At 40.0% G+C, this 16031-nt stretch overlaps 2 protein-coding genes across 2 annotated transcripts in view; one reads left to right on the forward strand and one right to left on the reverse strand.

The window, feature by feature from the left end:
• Positions 1-2755: 2755 nt before the first annotated feature.
• Positions 2756-7698, reverse strand: ppwd1 (peptidylprolyl isomerase domain and WD repeat containing 1). The gene is made up of 11 exons (XM_074690584.1): positions 7348-7698; positions 7123-7225; positions 5801-5904; positions 5544-5664; positions 5012-5459; positions 4737-4927; positions 3819-4008; positions 3544-3725; positions 3383-3464; positions 3100-3282; positions 2756-3004 (listed from the first exon to the last, which is right to left on the reverse strand). The coding sequence occupies exons 1-11, from the start codon at positions 7478-7480 to the stop codon at positions 2861-2863; spliced, it is 1881 nt and encodes a 626-aa protein (XP_074546685.1). The 5' UTR covers positions 7481-7698; the 3' UTR covers positions 2756-2860.
• A 243-nt stretch (positions 7699-7941) lies between these two features.
• Positions 7942-16031, forward strand: part of cwc27 (CWC27 spliceosome associated cyclophilin) — a 37162-nt gene continuing 29072 nt past the window's right edge. Inside the window, exons 1-10 of the mRNA XM_074690585.1 lie at positions 7942-8175; positions 8414-8510; positions 8762-8874; positions 9053-9196; positions 9302-9400; positions 9495-9598; positions 10727-10796; positions 10998-11077; positions 11169-11205; positions 11287-11453. Coding sequence (XP_074546686.1) covers positions 8134-8175; positions 8414-8510; positions 8762-8874; positions 9053-9196; positions 9302-9400; positions 9495-9598; positions 10727-10796; positions 10998-11077; positions 11169-11205; positions 11287-11453 — 953 coding nt within the window. The 5' untranslated portion in view covers positions 7942-8133. The remainder of the gene's footprint in view (positions 8176-8413; positions 8511-8761; positions 8875-9052; positions 9197-9301; positions 9401-9494; positions 9599-10726; positions 10797-10997; positions 11078-11168; positions 11206-11286; positions 11454-16031) is intronic.

Below are 16031 nucleotides of genomic sequence, written 5' to 3' on the forward strand. Positions count from 1 at the left end.
TAAATGTTATCAAGAGTTTTGTCTATTTTTAGTAAAAATTGACATATTACTCTTGATATGATACACACTCAACTAATCAGTCCAGAAAAATGTCTTATTTCAAGTTTTTTAATACAAAAATGAGGTCTGAAATTGCCTGAAATTAGAATAATGTCTTAATACAAGAAACTTTTGTATTTAAAAAACTTTAAATCAGACATTTTTCTGGACTGCTCAGGTCAATGTGGCTCAGATTGAGTACGAAAAGACAATTTTCTACTGAAAATCAGACAAAAAAACTTGATAAGATTTCAGTGTTGTGCAAAGAAATCCTGGAGTTTCTGGTTGTATTTCTTACTGAGAGCATCTTTTCTATCTGAAATCACGACAGCCCTTAATTACAGGACGCTCGTTACAGCCTGTTCTGCAGCAGCCAATCAGACGTCAGATCTAAGAATAGCTTTCCTCTCAGAGCGCGCGTCCTGCTCCTTTGCTCCTTTGTTTCAGGCAGCTCACACAGTTAACCCTTGCTTTCTTTCAGCTCCTTCACTGAGGTCAAATGTTCAACACTCCCTGACAGAGTGACTCTTCATCCACTCTTCATCCTCACCTCCTCAGAAATATAACCTAGCTCCTCTTCGTGCTGACTCCAGTAACCCTGCAGGTACCGTTACAGCTGATAAACCAAGTTTCTGTGGCTTCAAACTGACGTCAGATCTTGCCTTGACATCTAATGTAAGCAATAGCTGTTCCTGTCCTCTCTAAGTTACGTTTTTTATTTGTGTGTGATATGATCCTATTTAACGCCACAGCTGGTCTTGACACGGTGCACCGGTAGAGTTTTGGGTTGAATGTAGTGTTTTCTGTCACAGAAGCGTTTACTGAACTTATTTATAAGCCTGAACTTTGATACGAGGCCGTGGGGAGAGGAGATCCAGACTTTTTACGCCAGATTCTGCCTCCGTTTTGTGGAGCTCGTGGCACGCAGGATCGGTGGATTGCACTCGTTTGCTGCCTCACTACACGTTTTTATTGGAAGCGCATTAACCTGCTGTTTCTGAGTAGACTGAGTATTAACCTCACTGCAAACAAACTGTCTTGTGAAACTATTTAAACACCTAATGGGTCCTGTTTGTCCGGTGTGCGTGAGACTGTGCACCTTTAATCTGCAGCCTTCAGTAACAATGTGAAACGTAGTGAAATATTCAACTAAACACTGACACTCGTCCTGTAATTATTAAGGAACCGTTGTTTGATTTCATCTTTATTCATTGCTATGTAATGTTAACTATTTGTATCTATGTATAAAAGTAAAAAAAGACATGCACGTGTGGAAAAGCCTTTACACATCGTTTGTGAAACGTTTCCATTTGTTTCTTTGAAACTTTGAAGCACAAAGCGCAATGAAACCTTTGTTACCAGTCGACTTGATGATGGCTTTTGTAAATTATTCATAATGTGATGCTATGAAATAAAACTTACTCAACTTATTTGTCCAACTTGGTGGCTTTTGCTTCGAGAAGGAATGAAACCCTCCAGGACTTCCACAAAATCTTCTGTTTCTTCACAAGAAAGGTTAAAAGTGTATGAAAATGTTCACATCATTAAAATATGAAATAGAATTATAATCTAAACAAAAAGCTTTTTGCATTTATGTAATCAAACATGTAGTCTGTTTTTTTTATTTTCAAGTATCTACAAAAATTAAAAAAAAAAAAAATCAAAATTTTGCACAAAAAATATAAATTCAAAAATTTAAAAATGAAATAAAAAAGAAATTTCAAAAATCTGCAAATATTTTTGAAAAACAAAGTTTTATTAATTTGTCAAATTTTTCAAATTTCACATTTTGTTATAAAATTCAAAAAACTTGAAAAAATACTTTAAAATATTAACATTTGCAAAAATTAAAAAAATTTAAAAAAATCTGCAAAGATTCTTCAAAAAGAAAGTTTTATTAATTTGTGAAGTTTTTCAAATGTCATTTATAAAATTCAAAAACTTGAGGAAATATTTTCAAAAATTAAAAAAAAATGCAAAAATATATTTTTTAAATTTTAAAAACTTCCAAATATTTCAAAAATTTCCAAAGTTAACTAAATTAAGAGAAATTCAACAAACTTGGCAAAAAAATGTAAAAACATTTTCCAAGTTTCTTTTTTTCATTAAATTGAAAAGCTTGAAAACATATTTAAAAAAATTAAATTTGCAAAAAATAAAAAAATTGCAAAAATGTATTTTTTTTATTTCAAAAATTGGCAAATTTTTCAAACATTTTTGAAGTTAAATAAATTTACAAAAATTCAGCTATCTTAGAAAAAAAAAATCAAAATTTTTGCAAGAATACTTAGCCCAGCTAATCATTTTAGTTGTTTACAAGTGTCTTCCCACATATCAGTCATGTATATTAATCCGTCATGTTGTCAGTTAAATGAATCCATCCACACAGAATTAAAATCAGTATTTTCTTCCAGATGAGTCTTTCTGTAGATGTAGTTTTCTTCCCAGGGCTGTAAAACTTGAGGTTAGCCACAGGTGCATGGAAAGTTGGTGGGCTGTTGATGTTGTAGGAGGTGAAGTAGAGCGGTGGCAGGCTTTATTGACAGATGGGATGAAGATTTAGTTCAACTAAATGTTAACGCAGGATTTTGTTTAGTGTCTTTAATCATTAACACCCTCTGGAAGAAAAATGGGATTTCTCAGTGTGACAGGCGTAAACGTATGAAAATATATGTGGTTTGTCAGGTCCCTGACTACGTGTGGACATGGTCTCAAACAAATCAGCTCTTCTGTCTTGGTTTGTTCCCACTCATCATTCTTTATTGACACATTCAGATATAAAAAAGACACGATGCTGTACAGGGCAGGGTAAAAAGAGCGGTCACTTTATGGTGATGTTGATGATGCTGATGTCCTCGTACGGTTTGTCAGTTTTGGGGTTGACTTTGACGTTGGAGATCCTTTGGACGGCCTCCATGCCCTTCGCACATCTTCCAAACACCGTGTGCTTGTTATCGAGCCAGGGCTGGAGGAAAGAAAGGACGTGTTGGAAGATTAAAACACAGATTAACAGAGGGTGAAGACCTCAGGAGAGAGTAAACACTGTGAGGCTTCTCTTACAGTGGGAACGACGGTGATGAAGAACTGGGAGCCGTTGGTCCCCGGGCCGCCGTTCGCCATACTGAGGGTGTACGGGCGGTCGTGTCTCAGCGTGGCGTGGAACTCGTCCTCAAACTCTCCTCCCCAGATGCTTTCTCCTCCCATCCCTGTGCCCGTGGGGTCTCCTGTCTGGATCATAAAACCCTGAACACAAGAAACGTGAAACATTAGACGGTTTTAGCTCTGAAGGAGGAATCTGGACCCAGGTTTCAGACTTCCTGCGTGTTGAGTCTCGAAGGCCCACCTTGATGACTCTGTGGAAGATGTGGTTGTTGTAGTATCCGTTCCTGCTGTGCACGCAGAAGTTCTCCACCGTTTTGGGGCACCTGCAGAGCAGCACAGGTTTTTAACGCTGCTCTCGTGAAGAGGTCAGGGGACATTTGATCAGACGCGTTAAAGACTTACTCCACGGGGAACAGCTTGATGTGGATGTCTCCCATGGTGGTGTGGATGATGGCGCTGTCGGACACTCTCTTGGGTCCCTCGGCCTGCGTTGCGGCCATCACTTCCTCTTTGGATGGTTTCTCGTTGAAGATGTCTCTGTCTGAGTCCGCGCTCTTCGTGTCCTCTGGTTCTCTCTTGGAGAACTGGATTCAGAAACAGAAGGAGAAGAAAGACGATGATGGTTTGATATCTGAGCCGTCTCTTTGGATTTTAGAGGACAGGTGTGAATCTCTCACCATGTAGAAGCGGTTCTTCTTGAAGGCGGTGCAGAATATGGTCGGGTCAGGCTCCACGTTCTCCAACGCGGGGTTGTCCGAGGCCTTCATCTCCACCGTCGGCGCCACCTGCATCGCCTTGGCAACTCCCTGGAAGAGACTGAGCTGGACCACGCGGATATTCTCCAGCTTTCCAAGGATACGAACACACCTGGGGAGAGAAATCCAGAAACGTGTCAAACTCAAGTTTAAAAATTTGTCTTCTTAAGATAAAATGTTTGTTTTTAGCAAAACTTCATGTTTACAAAATCTCACAGGATGTTAGAGGTTAAAACCTAATCCAAAGTTTTCTCTTTATGTCCCCTTTTTCGTCTTCTTTGTATTTGGAGTGGATCATTTCTTTGTATGGCTCATTTGTTGGTCGTAGACACCAACATTTTTGTGTCTTCAGTGATATTTTTACTACTTTTCTCCTGTGTTTGTCTGGAGATCCTACATGTAACCATGGCTGCATTGTTTACATGTGGAATCAGCTGTTAGCAGCCTGTAGCATGTCAATGCTAACTGGTGCTAGGCCGGATGTTTCCCCGCAAGGTGAGGAGAAGGAGGTGAGGACGACGTGCTGGTTCGACCTGTCCTTCCATCCATCGTTATTGGGAACGTAAGATCTATCTCCAATAAGATGGACGAGCTAGCTGTGCTAACCCAGCAACAGAGGGAATACCAGAAGGTGAGGTAGCATCATGCTATTCACAGACATGGCTAACAGAGCCAACAGCAGACACCACGTTGGAGTCAAAGTATTTTCTATTCTACATTCAAACACAGGAGCTCATTCTCTTCCTTTAAGCTTCTGTTAACTTTTTAAAATCAGGTTTAAGACTTTTTGAGACCTGCTCAGGATCCTACTGGACTCGGTTGAGACGCGAACTGGTCTACCTGTTTGTTTCCACGTTGATGACCTTGATGCCTAGCATGGTGCCGTACAGCACAAAGTGTCCGGTCTCGTCAAAGATGATATTCGTGAGTCGGATCCCGTCCACCTTCTCCAGCTCGCGCTCCACCGCCATCCGTCTCCCGAACTCCATGTCAGGCAGCTGCTGCCTCATCTGCTGCAGCTCTGTGAACATCTGACAGGGACAGGAAGTCAAACACACACGTCTGAGTCCACATCATCAGCGGGGATGACATCCGAACAGCGTGTGGTAACTCACAGTTAAAGATTCATCAAACACTCTCATCAGCTTTCCCGTGAGGAAGCGGAAGATCCGGACTTTCCTGTCCGAGGCGATGGTGGCCATTTTCTTCCCGTCAGGAGAAAACGCCAGACTGGTGGGGTAGGTTTTGTGTTTAGCAAACTCATACAGGTCCGTGTCTGTTTTGTACTCCCAGCCCACATGTTTGGGGAACTTGAATTCATTAGGAAGGCCCGTCCAGTACTCCAACATCCCAGCTTTGTCAGCAGAGACGATGACTCTGAATTTGGGATTGAGGCGGATTTGGGAGAGCGGAGAGGAGTGCATCTTGTCGAAGATGTGGAGCGGCTGGTTGCTTCCTCTCCCGTCGTAGACAAAGATCTTCCCTGTGGACTTTTCTGAGCACGCCACGGTGGAGATGGCGTCGCCCGGGTTGTAGATCCACTCGCTCTGGCCTGGATGGAAGCTGCAGAGGATGGAGAAGGTTAAAAACCACAGATCACTGCAAACACTCTCCGTCCCTCACATGTTTATACACATGCAGACTCACCCCAGCTTCAGCATGTTGATCATGTCAAAGTTGACGACATCGAACACTTTCATGGCCTGATCGTCCCCCACAGAGCAGAGGAGAGCTCCTTCTGAGCTGACTGCTATGCTTTCAATCACACCTACAGAGACAGTCAGCGTCACTTCCTCTCGCTGTGTTTTATCATTTCATGCATCAAAAGCATAATTCACCAATACACAAATGTAATCAACAGATGAAATTAAATAAAATGAAAACAGGAGAAATTAAACACACACCGAGGTGACTTCGAAAGTGTTTGACGAACTCGATTCCCTCATCTTCTTTCTTCTTCCAGAACTTAACGTGGCCGTCCTGGCTAGCTGTGAGGATGAAGTCGGTCCTGAAAAAGGATGAGGATTTACTTTTATAAGGAAAACTCGGAGGGAAAAAACCTGAGATCTGTTGGTTGGTTCAGGGTCCAGAAGGAAGACAGCCTTTTTCTGTTAGACCACACTTTGTAACAGCTTGCCAGAAGAGACCAGACTTGAAAAGTTAAAGTGGACATATCATGCTTGTTTCTTCTTTTCACTAAGCCAGACTAGGATGCCTGTAAAGCATTTCTGCCCTCAGTACAAGTCATTTAGTTCCTTCATTGCCCCACAATAGCATTCTCAATATCCTCATTTTAGGTCATTCTCCATTTGGAGAATGACCTTCAGTAACCTCGCAACGTCACAGCCCTTTGTGCTCTGATTGGTCAGTTCTATCAGAGGGGCGGTTTTTGCAGCATGGCAGTATTTACAAAATCACCACATTGGATGGAGCAGACTGGGCGAGTTTGCTGTTTGCCAAAACTTCACCGTAAGGCATTGATAGCACTAATAAAATGGCAGAGTGTAGGATACGTCCTTTTGTATTGGACCCCGAGTCAGACCCGGACGGTTCTGCAGCTCAGGAGGAAGAAAATCCACCTGGACACAGATCATCTCAGGACGCTTCAGTGTGGTGAGTCAAAGAGGTACTGTAACATGTAGAGTTTATACGTTTATACTCGGCTCTTGGTGGGTGTATCCCTCGGTGGTGGTTTTGTGACTAACTGACATCACAGAGAAGGAGCTGCTTTATCAGATTACTCCAATAAAAAGAAAGGATCCTCGTGTCGTCACGAAGGTCAAAATCTCGCGGCCAAATGTCAATGACCTATTTTCAGAGGCATCAAATCTCATTCTAGGATATCAGAAAAAATGCAATATCTCATTTTTTTAAAATTCAGGGGGTGAAAGGTCTTGTTTTCAAATTTATTATATTATATGTAAGTATTAAATCAGGGATCAGCATGATATGTCCCCTTTAATTTTACCACTATCTCTTCCTCTGTTATTGCTGATCAATTGTTGATCAATAAAAGAATATTCTATGATTTTCTACATTTTCAGATATATAGTCTCTCTAAACTGCTTCTGATGACCTTTTATTTTAATCTACTTTAAACACTCTTTTACATATCTTAAAAAAATGCTATATCGTGATTACCATTAATATATTATTTACTTCACCATGTCACACACAGTTACTGGATCAGAGTAACTGACCCTGGTTAGCATTAATCGTCTCTTACTTGGAGCAGGCTATGTGTGTGATCACGTCTCTGTGCATGTAGCTCCGCTCATACATGGCAGCTGAAGGCAGGTTGTCCAGATAAACTCGTTCAAACTCGAGAACTGAGAGATCCAAAACAAAAACACACAGGAGTTAGCGGGAGTTAGGTTAGCATCGTTAGCACTCTGTAGCTGAAGCCATGACTCTGTGGAAATACCGCCAAGTGCACCAACAAATAACAAACCTTTCCTTTTCTTTGACTTTGTAGCTTCACTCGGCATGGGTCCGACCCACTCATCATCTTCCCCGGCTCCCTCTGCTTCTTCAGCATCTTCAGCTTTTCGTTTCAGGTCCACATTGTTTTCAGAGTCCGCCATAGCTGCTGATCGTCTGGTCCTTTCTCAACTACGGTACTTCCGTTCCCCGGCGGAAGCTCTGCTGACTCTTACCCGCCTCAAATGCTTTGGAGCTTACATTAATGTCCGCTGTTCTTAAATTAAATAAAACAAATGATTTTTGAAATATAAAAGTCTGTTTTAAACGTATGAATTGGCTTTTGAGCCGTTTATTTAAAATATTTCCGTCCTGTCCTTTTTGGCGCTCTAGTTTGTTTCCACGGATCCTCCATCCTGAAGCACTTGGGTTAAACCAAAAGAAGTTAAAATGGGGGAGTCCGTAATATTAGTTTGGCTCATTCTGCCCTCAGCACTCCTACTGGTTGTATATTAAAATTTAATTAACACTATCTGAATTCTTTAAACAGCTGAGAGAATCATTTAGCAGTTAATATAAGTAATTATATCAAAGAGTTGAGGACTAGTGCGAAGACCTCCCCCCCAGGCCCTGGGACGTAAACAACAAGCTCACATGTATGGTGTAGATGGCTGTTGACAGAAATCTGTATTAGTTTTCGTTAAAATCAAGCTGATTCGGGAAATATCATAAACTGTTTTGTGCCATTAGGTGCAAAACTGTGATAAGAGAAGTAAAATATTCTTACTGACGCTACAAACTCAGACTCAGCGACAGAATGAGCAATATTTACATCCAGGAGCCGCCATCAAATGGGAAGGTTAGCGCTACTTTTCGCCTTTTTACTTAATATACTTTATTTTTCAAAGAGATTAACATTTGGGACGAGCTGTTAAACGGTTTTAAATACCTGAAATTTGACACTTTATGTTTACTTTTACTTTCAGTCATAATAGTCGATGTTACTAACCTGCATTGTGTTAGTATAACTTATATTTTGTGTCAGCTGAGCATTAATACAGCATGTTAATGCCCTCAAAACTTTTCTGATCTCTTAGGTCCTGTTGAAAACCACAGCAGGTGAAATTGACATTGAGTTGTGGTCCAAGGAAGCTCCCAAAGCATGCAGGAACTTTGTGCAGCTGTGCATGGAAGGTAAACACTGTGTTTATTATCCTGCAGAATCTGCAGATATAACTGATTATTTTCAACAAATTTTAATACTGTTAAAGAATAATTGTGCATCAGTGTGGAAATTTGGAAATAAATGGTCAGTGTGGTAATACTCAAACAGCACTTATAACGGTCTTTAAATCATGAAGACGATTTTAAAATTATCGACTAAAAGAGTGTGACTCAGAGCCTATCGATGTTGCATAATAAAATAATATTTCTCCATCCTTCAGGCTACTACGATGGCACCGTGTTCCACCGAGTGGTGCGTGAATTCATCGTCCAGGGTGGAGATCCCACTGGAACAGGGACAGGTGGAGAGTCCATCTACGGTCGACCGTTCAAGGTCTGAATGCGTCTCCATCTTTTTATTCATCATCCTTTCCTTGACTAACGTGGGTATAGACTTAATATTTAAGCTTCTACAGGAAAAATCATCATCTACCTGTAAAGAAAAATGACTACAGAAGCTGATATTCATTGAACTTCTTGAAAACAGGTTTTCTCTTTTCTCTCACCATCAGGATGAGTTTCACTCTCGGCTGCGCTTTAACCGGAGAGGTTTGGTTGCCATGGCAAACGCTGGCCCACATGATAACGGCAGTCAGTTTTTCTTCACCCTGGGTCGAGCAGATGAGCTCAACAACAAACACACCATATTCGGAAAGGTGAATCTGAAGACCTTTGTAAAAGTCTCCAGCTCACATTTCTGCCTGTTTGTTGTTTTGTGGATGAATCAGATCTTAAAGTGAACATTTCTTCTTGTTTTCCAGGTGACAGGAGACACGGTTTATAACATGCTCAGATTAGCAGAAGTGGAATGCGACAGCGATGAACGACCGTTGAATCCACACAAGATTAAAACGGCTGAGGTCATTTTTCTTCTTCTACCTTTTTTAACTTCAGGGTCACTGCCTGAATCTTTCATCCCAGTGATGTCAATCCTGACTTTTTTGTTTCTTTCAGGTTCTTCATTCACCTTTTGATGACATCATTCCACGTGAGACGAAGAAATCCAAAAAGGACAAAGAGAAAGAGGAGGGGAAGAAGTCTCAGTCCAAGGCCACAAAGTGAGTCATCGCGTGTCCTTGTTTCTGTCAGACTGTAACGATGTCAGATATTTGAGCTGCAGCTCACACCTCCCTGTTGATTCAAACTTTAACAAGACTTTTCCTCTTTTGGCGGCTTAAGTTATTTTTTCATGCTTTTTCTATGCCTTTAATTTAAGAGGACAGGACAGTGGATAGAGCAGGAAACAAGGTGAGATGCAAATAACAGACTGGACTCGAACCAGAGCCATCTTTTTGGTATTAAATCATTGATTACGATAAACTGTAAATTTTCATAGATGTAGTTAGGGAACTTTTAAAGCTTTTTTAATAAATGTAAAGGACAAAGATTGAATTAAATGTACAGAAAAAAACATAAATAAATTAGACAACCAAAGAGAAGAGTTACATTTCTAAAAAGCCTAACCCTATCATTCGCGGAACAAAACAAACAAAAACAAGTTACACCACATACACAACGTCAACAGCTGATGGTGCTTGGTGGAAACAACACGTGTAAAAAACAACATCAATAACGTACATTTATACATTGCTGCCAGAGAAGGAAATGAGTGCGTTAAGTGTCCACAGCTGCGACGATCCGGGACGATTTGAGTACATCATCCTGGTACTTGTGCATACTCATTTTTTGCATACTTTGCATACTGTTTTTCATTTTGACGCAGTATACTCAAAATTTTGAGTATTCAAGTATGGAAGTATGCGATTTGGGACGCACTATTAGTCTGTCTTCTTCTGAGATGGGAAGCTTGAGCATGGAACTATGTGGCTGTTTACAGCCAAAAACAGAGCAGAGATGGCTCTTCAACTTTGGCATTGGAGAAATTTCCCTCCAGCAGCAGGGAGGGGGGTGCGGGGGTATGTGCTCCGGTGGACCAATCAGGTCAGACTTGCTCCTGATTGGTCAAAAAAGGGAATCGCTGACGTCGGCAAATCCCCAAAATCCAAACAGCTGGTTTTAGGTCAGGATTTTACATTAACAAGCTCTACTAAGAACAGGTTTGGTCATTAAATATCACATTTTGTGGGCAGGGAGGAAAGACACAGACCCACACATTTCACTAAAAGACTTAATAAAGTGATTTTTGCATCATATGGGACCTTTAAACGCTGTGGTGACTTTTTCAGGAACTTCAGTCTGTTGTCGTTTGGAGAGGAAGCTGAAGAAGAAGAGGAGATGGCAAATCAAGTCAGCCAGGTACTAAAACATTTCTTATTCTCAGTAAAACTGGACTCAGAGACTCAATATGGGCCACATTCACTTTAAAATAGCAAACTGAGGCTTGAGTTCTGTCATAACAGAGTAAAAAAACTGCTGATATAAAAAGAAGAATATGAAGATTCTTCAAATTATGATGCTGAAAGACTTCCTCACTGCTGTTTGTTTGTTTTCTGTCAGACGCTGAAGGGAAAAAGCAAAAGCAGCCACGACCTCCTGAAAGATGATCCCAGACTGAGCTCAGTTCCTGCAGTCGATAAGTACGTACAAAGATTAAATCATTCATGCTTATTAGAAATTCAAACCTTTCTATCTGTAAATTTTTCACCATGTTGTTTTGTCCTCACAAAGGAAAAAGAAGAAGGGAGCATCAGGAGGAGCTGCAGAGGTGAATAAACTGTGGAGATGAAAAAAAGAAATGTTTTTGCTCCTGAAGACAAACTTTCTCTCACTTAGTTTTTCTTTACAGATGAACGATGAGGACGATGATGATGATGAAGATGACAGTGAGAGTGATGTAGACAACGAGGAGAAAGAGAAGATGAGGGAAGCTATCAGAAAGAAGCTGCAGAAAGAAAAAGCTGCAGAGACGACGGAGCCGTCTGAAGACGACCGAGGGAAGAAAACGAGCCGGAGGTGAGACGCAGGTTTCACTTTCTTCTCTTTCGCTCTGTGAGGATGTAAACACCGCTCAGCAGGGGGCAGGTTCGTTACAAACAGAGTTTTTATTCTTGATTTTAGTCAGCAGACGGCTTCTGATGTGTACTACAGTGTAACAGCCTGCGGGGGGCGCTGTTGAACTGTGTTTCACAGAGAAACTCAGTTAAATCAAAGAGGGAACTTTTCCTTTAAATGATGTCAACAGATGGGACCTGGACTCAAAAAGTTACATTTCCTTTCTTATTGGGCTGATATTGACCCTGAAAGATTAATAATCTATTTTATAACGACAAAAAATTACATCTTAATTTGTTTTAATTTACTTTCACCTCTTTAAAGTTTTAAACTTTTATTAAAGTGTTGATTAAAGCAGGTCTCAGAGATTAAACAGAGTCACTCTCTGTGTGCAGAAACATCACAAACAGTTATGATCCTGTATCAGTCACAGCAGCTCAGATTATGACATTTATGAAGTCATTTGAGGTTTATTTTAATGAATGATGCCGTTAACTAACCCACTCATTAAGACTCAGTTAACTCTTAATGAAACAATCAGATCCAGAGGTAGAAAAGAGAGTTTCCTCACATTGTAGCAGCTGATCCTGTCGGAGCAGTTAAAGCTTAATCTTATGAGAAATAAAATAAGATCTGTCACATTAAATGATCTCCAGTGATCCAGAAGAGGAGAGATTTTCTCTTTATTTCTGCAGCACCTTAAAAACTAAGAGATCTCAAAGCGCTCTGACAAACCCTGACAGAAAACCCAGAACAAAGTGAAACCTGAACACGTCCTGACACCGTGAGACCGTGTGAGGGCCGAGCTTCAAGGAAATAAACCCTAAAGAAATAAAAGGTTGGAAAAAACATTGGAGAGTTAGAAGTTTGAGTTCAGTCTGCGTCTTCTTTGCTTCACGCCGCTTCACACTCTTACCCATTTCCTACGACTTGCTACGAATAAAAACGTCATTTTCAGTCATTTCTCTGAGCCTTTCGTTCTTCGCTAAGTGACAGACGAGAAACCAGCATCTGTGTTTATGAACTTGTGTTTCAGCTGTTGTTTATTTATCTATAATTTATCCTCAAAGTGTTGTTTTTATTGTTCTTTTGATGACCCTTATTGTACTTCTTTATTCATTTTGACGTGCGCTGCTGACCTCTTGGCCGGGTCAAACCTTACAAAACAGATCGAGGTCTCAATGGGTTTTATCTGGTTAAATAAAAGTTTAATAAATAAAAAATTACAAAAGTGAAAGAGATAACTTCAAAAAACAAAACTTTATTTATGTACCACCTTTAAAAAAATAATTATTTTCAAAACCTGGCAGAAAATCTGAGGATAACATATTAGGCTGAGGGAGGTTAAAGGTGAGTGAGAAACTAAACAGACAATAAATTAATATTAAAAAATAAATAAATAGATGAATAAATAAATAATGAATAATAGAGAAAAAAGAAAAACAATACCACCCAAAAAATTACAAATAATTTAATAAAAATAGATTTAAGAGTTAAAACTAAATATTAAAGAAAAAAATAAAAATATAAAAAAAATATAAAAGGAAAAAATAAGATAAAAAATGAGTTGACATAAAACTGATAAAAATCATCAAGAAACATTAAAATTAGATAAAGCTGGGAAAAAAAAAGAAAAAATCAGAGATAAAATACAACAAACAGAGTAACAAAAAGATCCGAAATTAGAAATACGGATGGAAAAAAAATTAAATAACTAAAATTAATTAAAAGCAATAAATTAAATGAAAGTGTTAAAAGTCATTTAAAAAAATAAAAGAAAAAAGACACATCAGATAAATTAAAAGAAATTAAAATAAACCAGAGAAAAAAGTGTTGAATAGCAACAAAATTTATTTCAAGGTAAAAATAAAATATTTAAAAAATGAAAAAAAAGCAATAAAAATCAGTTAAATGTTTTAAAATTAAATTAAAATGTGAGATAAAAACTTTTCCTCTTCTACATCTGTTTCTGTAATGAAACCTCGCTTTTGAACGAAACCCTGCGCGCTCATTTCGATCTGAACCCTTTGCTGTTTCCACACACACTCTGCTTTTATCTGCGTTCACACACACACACACACACACACACACACACACACACACACACACACACACACACACACCAACCTCGGCTGGAGCAGCTTCAGTGGACTTACTATTTGAGAAGAGGAATGTTGGCACTCACACCAAATTACTTACTGTGCTAGAAGCAAACAGTGCGTGTGTGTGAGCCAACAGTGTGTGTGAAACGAAGGTGAGAGTGTGAGAGTGTGTGTGTGAGAGTGTGTGAGAGCGCAGAGGAAGGAGGGAGGGTTTATCTTTCATCTCTCCCTGATGCTCATTGGTTATCTCTGCTAACAGGTAATCATCAACGTACCCTGCTCTCATTAGCGCTAATGGGATAAAGAGCGGCCGCTTCGCTTCGTGTGTGTGTGTGTGTGTGTGTGTGTGTGTGTGTGTGTGTGTGTGTGTGTGTCCTGACTGACAGCCAGCCCAATGCAGGCAGACTGTAGTATATTAAACACAAGCGCAGATTGTTTTGCTACAAGAACTGTAACCCAACACAGCGGTTTGTCTTGGCAGCCAATCAAAGAGCAGCCGGTAGGTACAGTGTGAGTCCGGGACAAAGGGGGCATTGTTGCAGGGCGAGCTCTGCTCTCCCACTGTTGCTTTTCTCTGAGCTCTCAGCTGCTCTGACAGCAGAGAGGGAACACCAACTGCTGTCTGGTCACCTGGGAAAAGAGGAGAGAGGATGTTGAAAGCAGTTTTCATTTCTGTCTGATTGACTTTACTGACGCGGGACCTTTGTTTCCTTTACAGGAAACCCCGTTTTTTACTCCAGGGGCTCCAGCTCATGTGTTTTCTTGTAGTTTCAGATAATTTCAGACATTTTACTTTTAGGTCATTAGCATCCTTCACAGGCGCTGACGTGTGGCTGCAAAGCTGGTCGACCAGGAAGTCTGACGTCACTAGGGATGAATTGATAAAATTTTGTCAATATCGATGCCCTTATCAATTTCTGTTGTGAATTATTTTGGTACAAAAAGTAGCTTTACAGGTTTTCTGTGTCAACAACATTTAATTGAGTTTATACTGTAAGTGAATAAAATGTAATTGGTCCCTGAGTCTGGATATTTCTGGGCATAATTAAACAGAAACAGGTCAAAATTTCACACAATGTGACGTTGATGTTCTGTGTTGTGATATATGAATAATTCAAGTAGGCCATCTAGTGTCTCAAAGTGGTTACAGCAATGGTTTAAGTTGTTTGGAACCTTTCCGTCAGCCATTAGCCTTTCATTAGCCTGTTAGCTTTTAGCATTTGAAATTCTCAGTATTTTTTACAAAGAGTTGATGTGATATGTTTCTGTGATGAAAGCTGAAATTTGATGTATGCTAACTGCTAGCATATCAATGCAGTTTCCCATATACGTTAGCATCAAGCTAGCTCTATTTTGTTATTTTGGTAAATAAGGTGATTTATACCATGTTGAATGTACTGAATATGAATCTCCTGAGAGAGAGTGATGAACATTTCTTTATGAAGTCAGTTCTTCAGGAAAACTTCAAGCTGAAAATCCTGAATCAGAGTTTTCTTGGGAAACGTTAGCTAACTGCTAAGCTAAGCTAGCTGCAGCAGACTAGTCGACGTAAGGCCCGGCGGCTCTGGCACAATGTGAAGAATTGATAAGGGAATCGTTGAGCACAAAGGCTAACGATATCGATAGGTTGAAACATTTCTTATTGATTCTCAACAGGAACTGGTTTTCGATTCGTCTTTGCACGCAAACAGCGGCACGAATTAACGGCACGAAATTGCAAAAAACTTTGAGGCGTCATATTCAATCTCCAGAGATGTCATTGTAGTCGTCGTCTTTGTAGTTTTTATATCTTCTGTCCTAAGGAACCAGGTGCTTGGACACAAACACAATCAAAGTTGAATGTTTTGGTACGTGACTTCTCAACAGCGAGTGTTTTGATTGGCCGGATGTGGACTCATCCCAAGGAAAACTTTGGAAAAATTAAAGCCCCAATTTCACTCTTTCTTGTTTTCTGTTGTAACAGTTTGACCCATTCCCTGTCTGTTAAATAACAAAGGAAGCAGGTTTAGGACCTATACTTAGGTCTGCCACCAGGGGGAGCTCTAAAACGTTTGGCCTCACTCTAAACAAACACATGGAGAACAGTTTGACAATCTGTCTGTGGTAAAAACTTGTGTCAGACTTTTTTTGATGGTTTTAAGAGGTGAAAGATAGAAGTTGGGTGCGTGCTACGTTGATTAGCGAGCTAGCTAACAGCAAAGGTGATGAAGAGATGAGATTGTGCTGACATAGAGAGACGTAACAGACATCCAGAGGTTTTAAAGTGACTCAGATTCATCCTGAGGATTCCCACAGACCCAGACTCTCCTGACACAGAGGCTAACCTCTTTCTCTGTCTTAAAACCTCTTCCTCTGACAGATTCAGTCAGTTTCACCTCCTAAAACTGGAGAATTGCTCTTCCACCGCCGCCTTTCGGTTTCCTTTTGTGCTGTTGTG

The sequence above is a fragment of the Halichoeres trimaculatus genome, unplaced genomic scaffold, assembly GCF_033239565.1.
Source record: "Halichoeres trimaculatus isolate MK-OKI-2021-1 unplaced genomic scaffold, fHalTri1.1 fHalTri1_scaffold_16, whole genome shotgun sequence".
Classification (NCBI taxonomy): domain Eukaryota; kingdom Metazoa; phylum Chordata; class Actinopteri; order Labriformes; family Labridae; genus Halichoeres; species Halichoeres trimaculatus.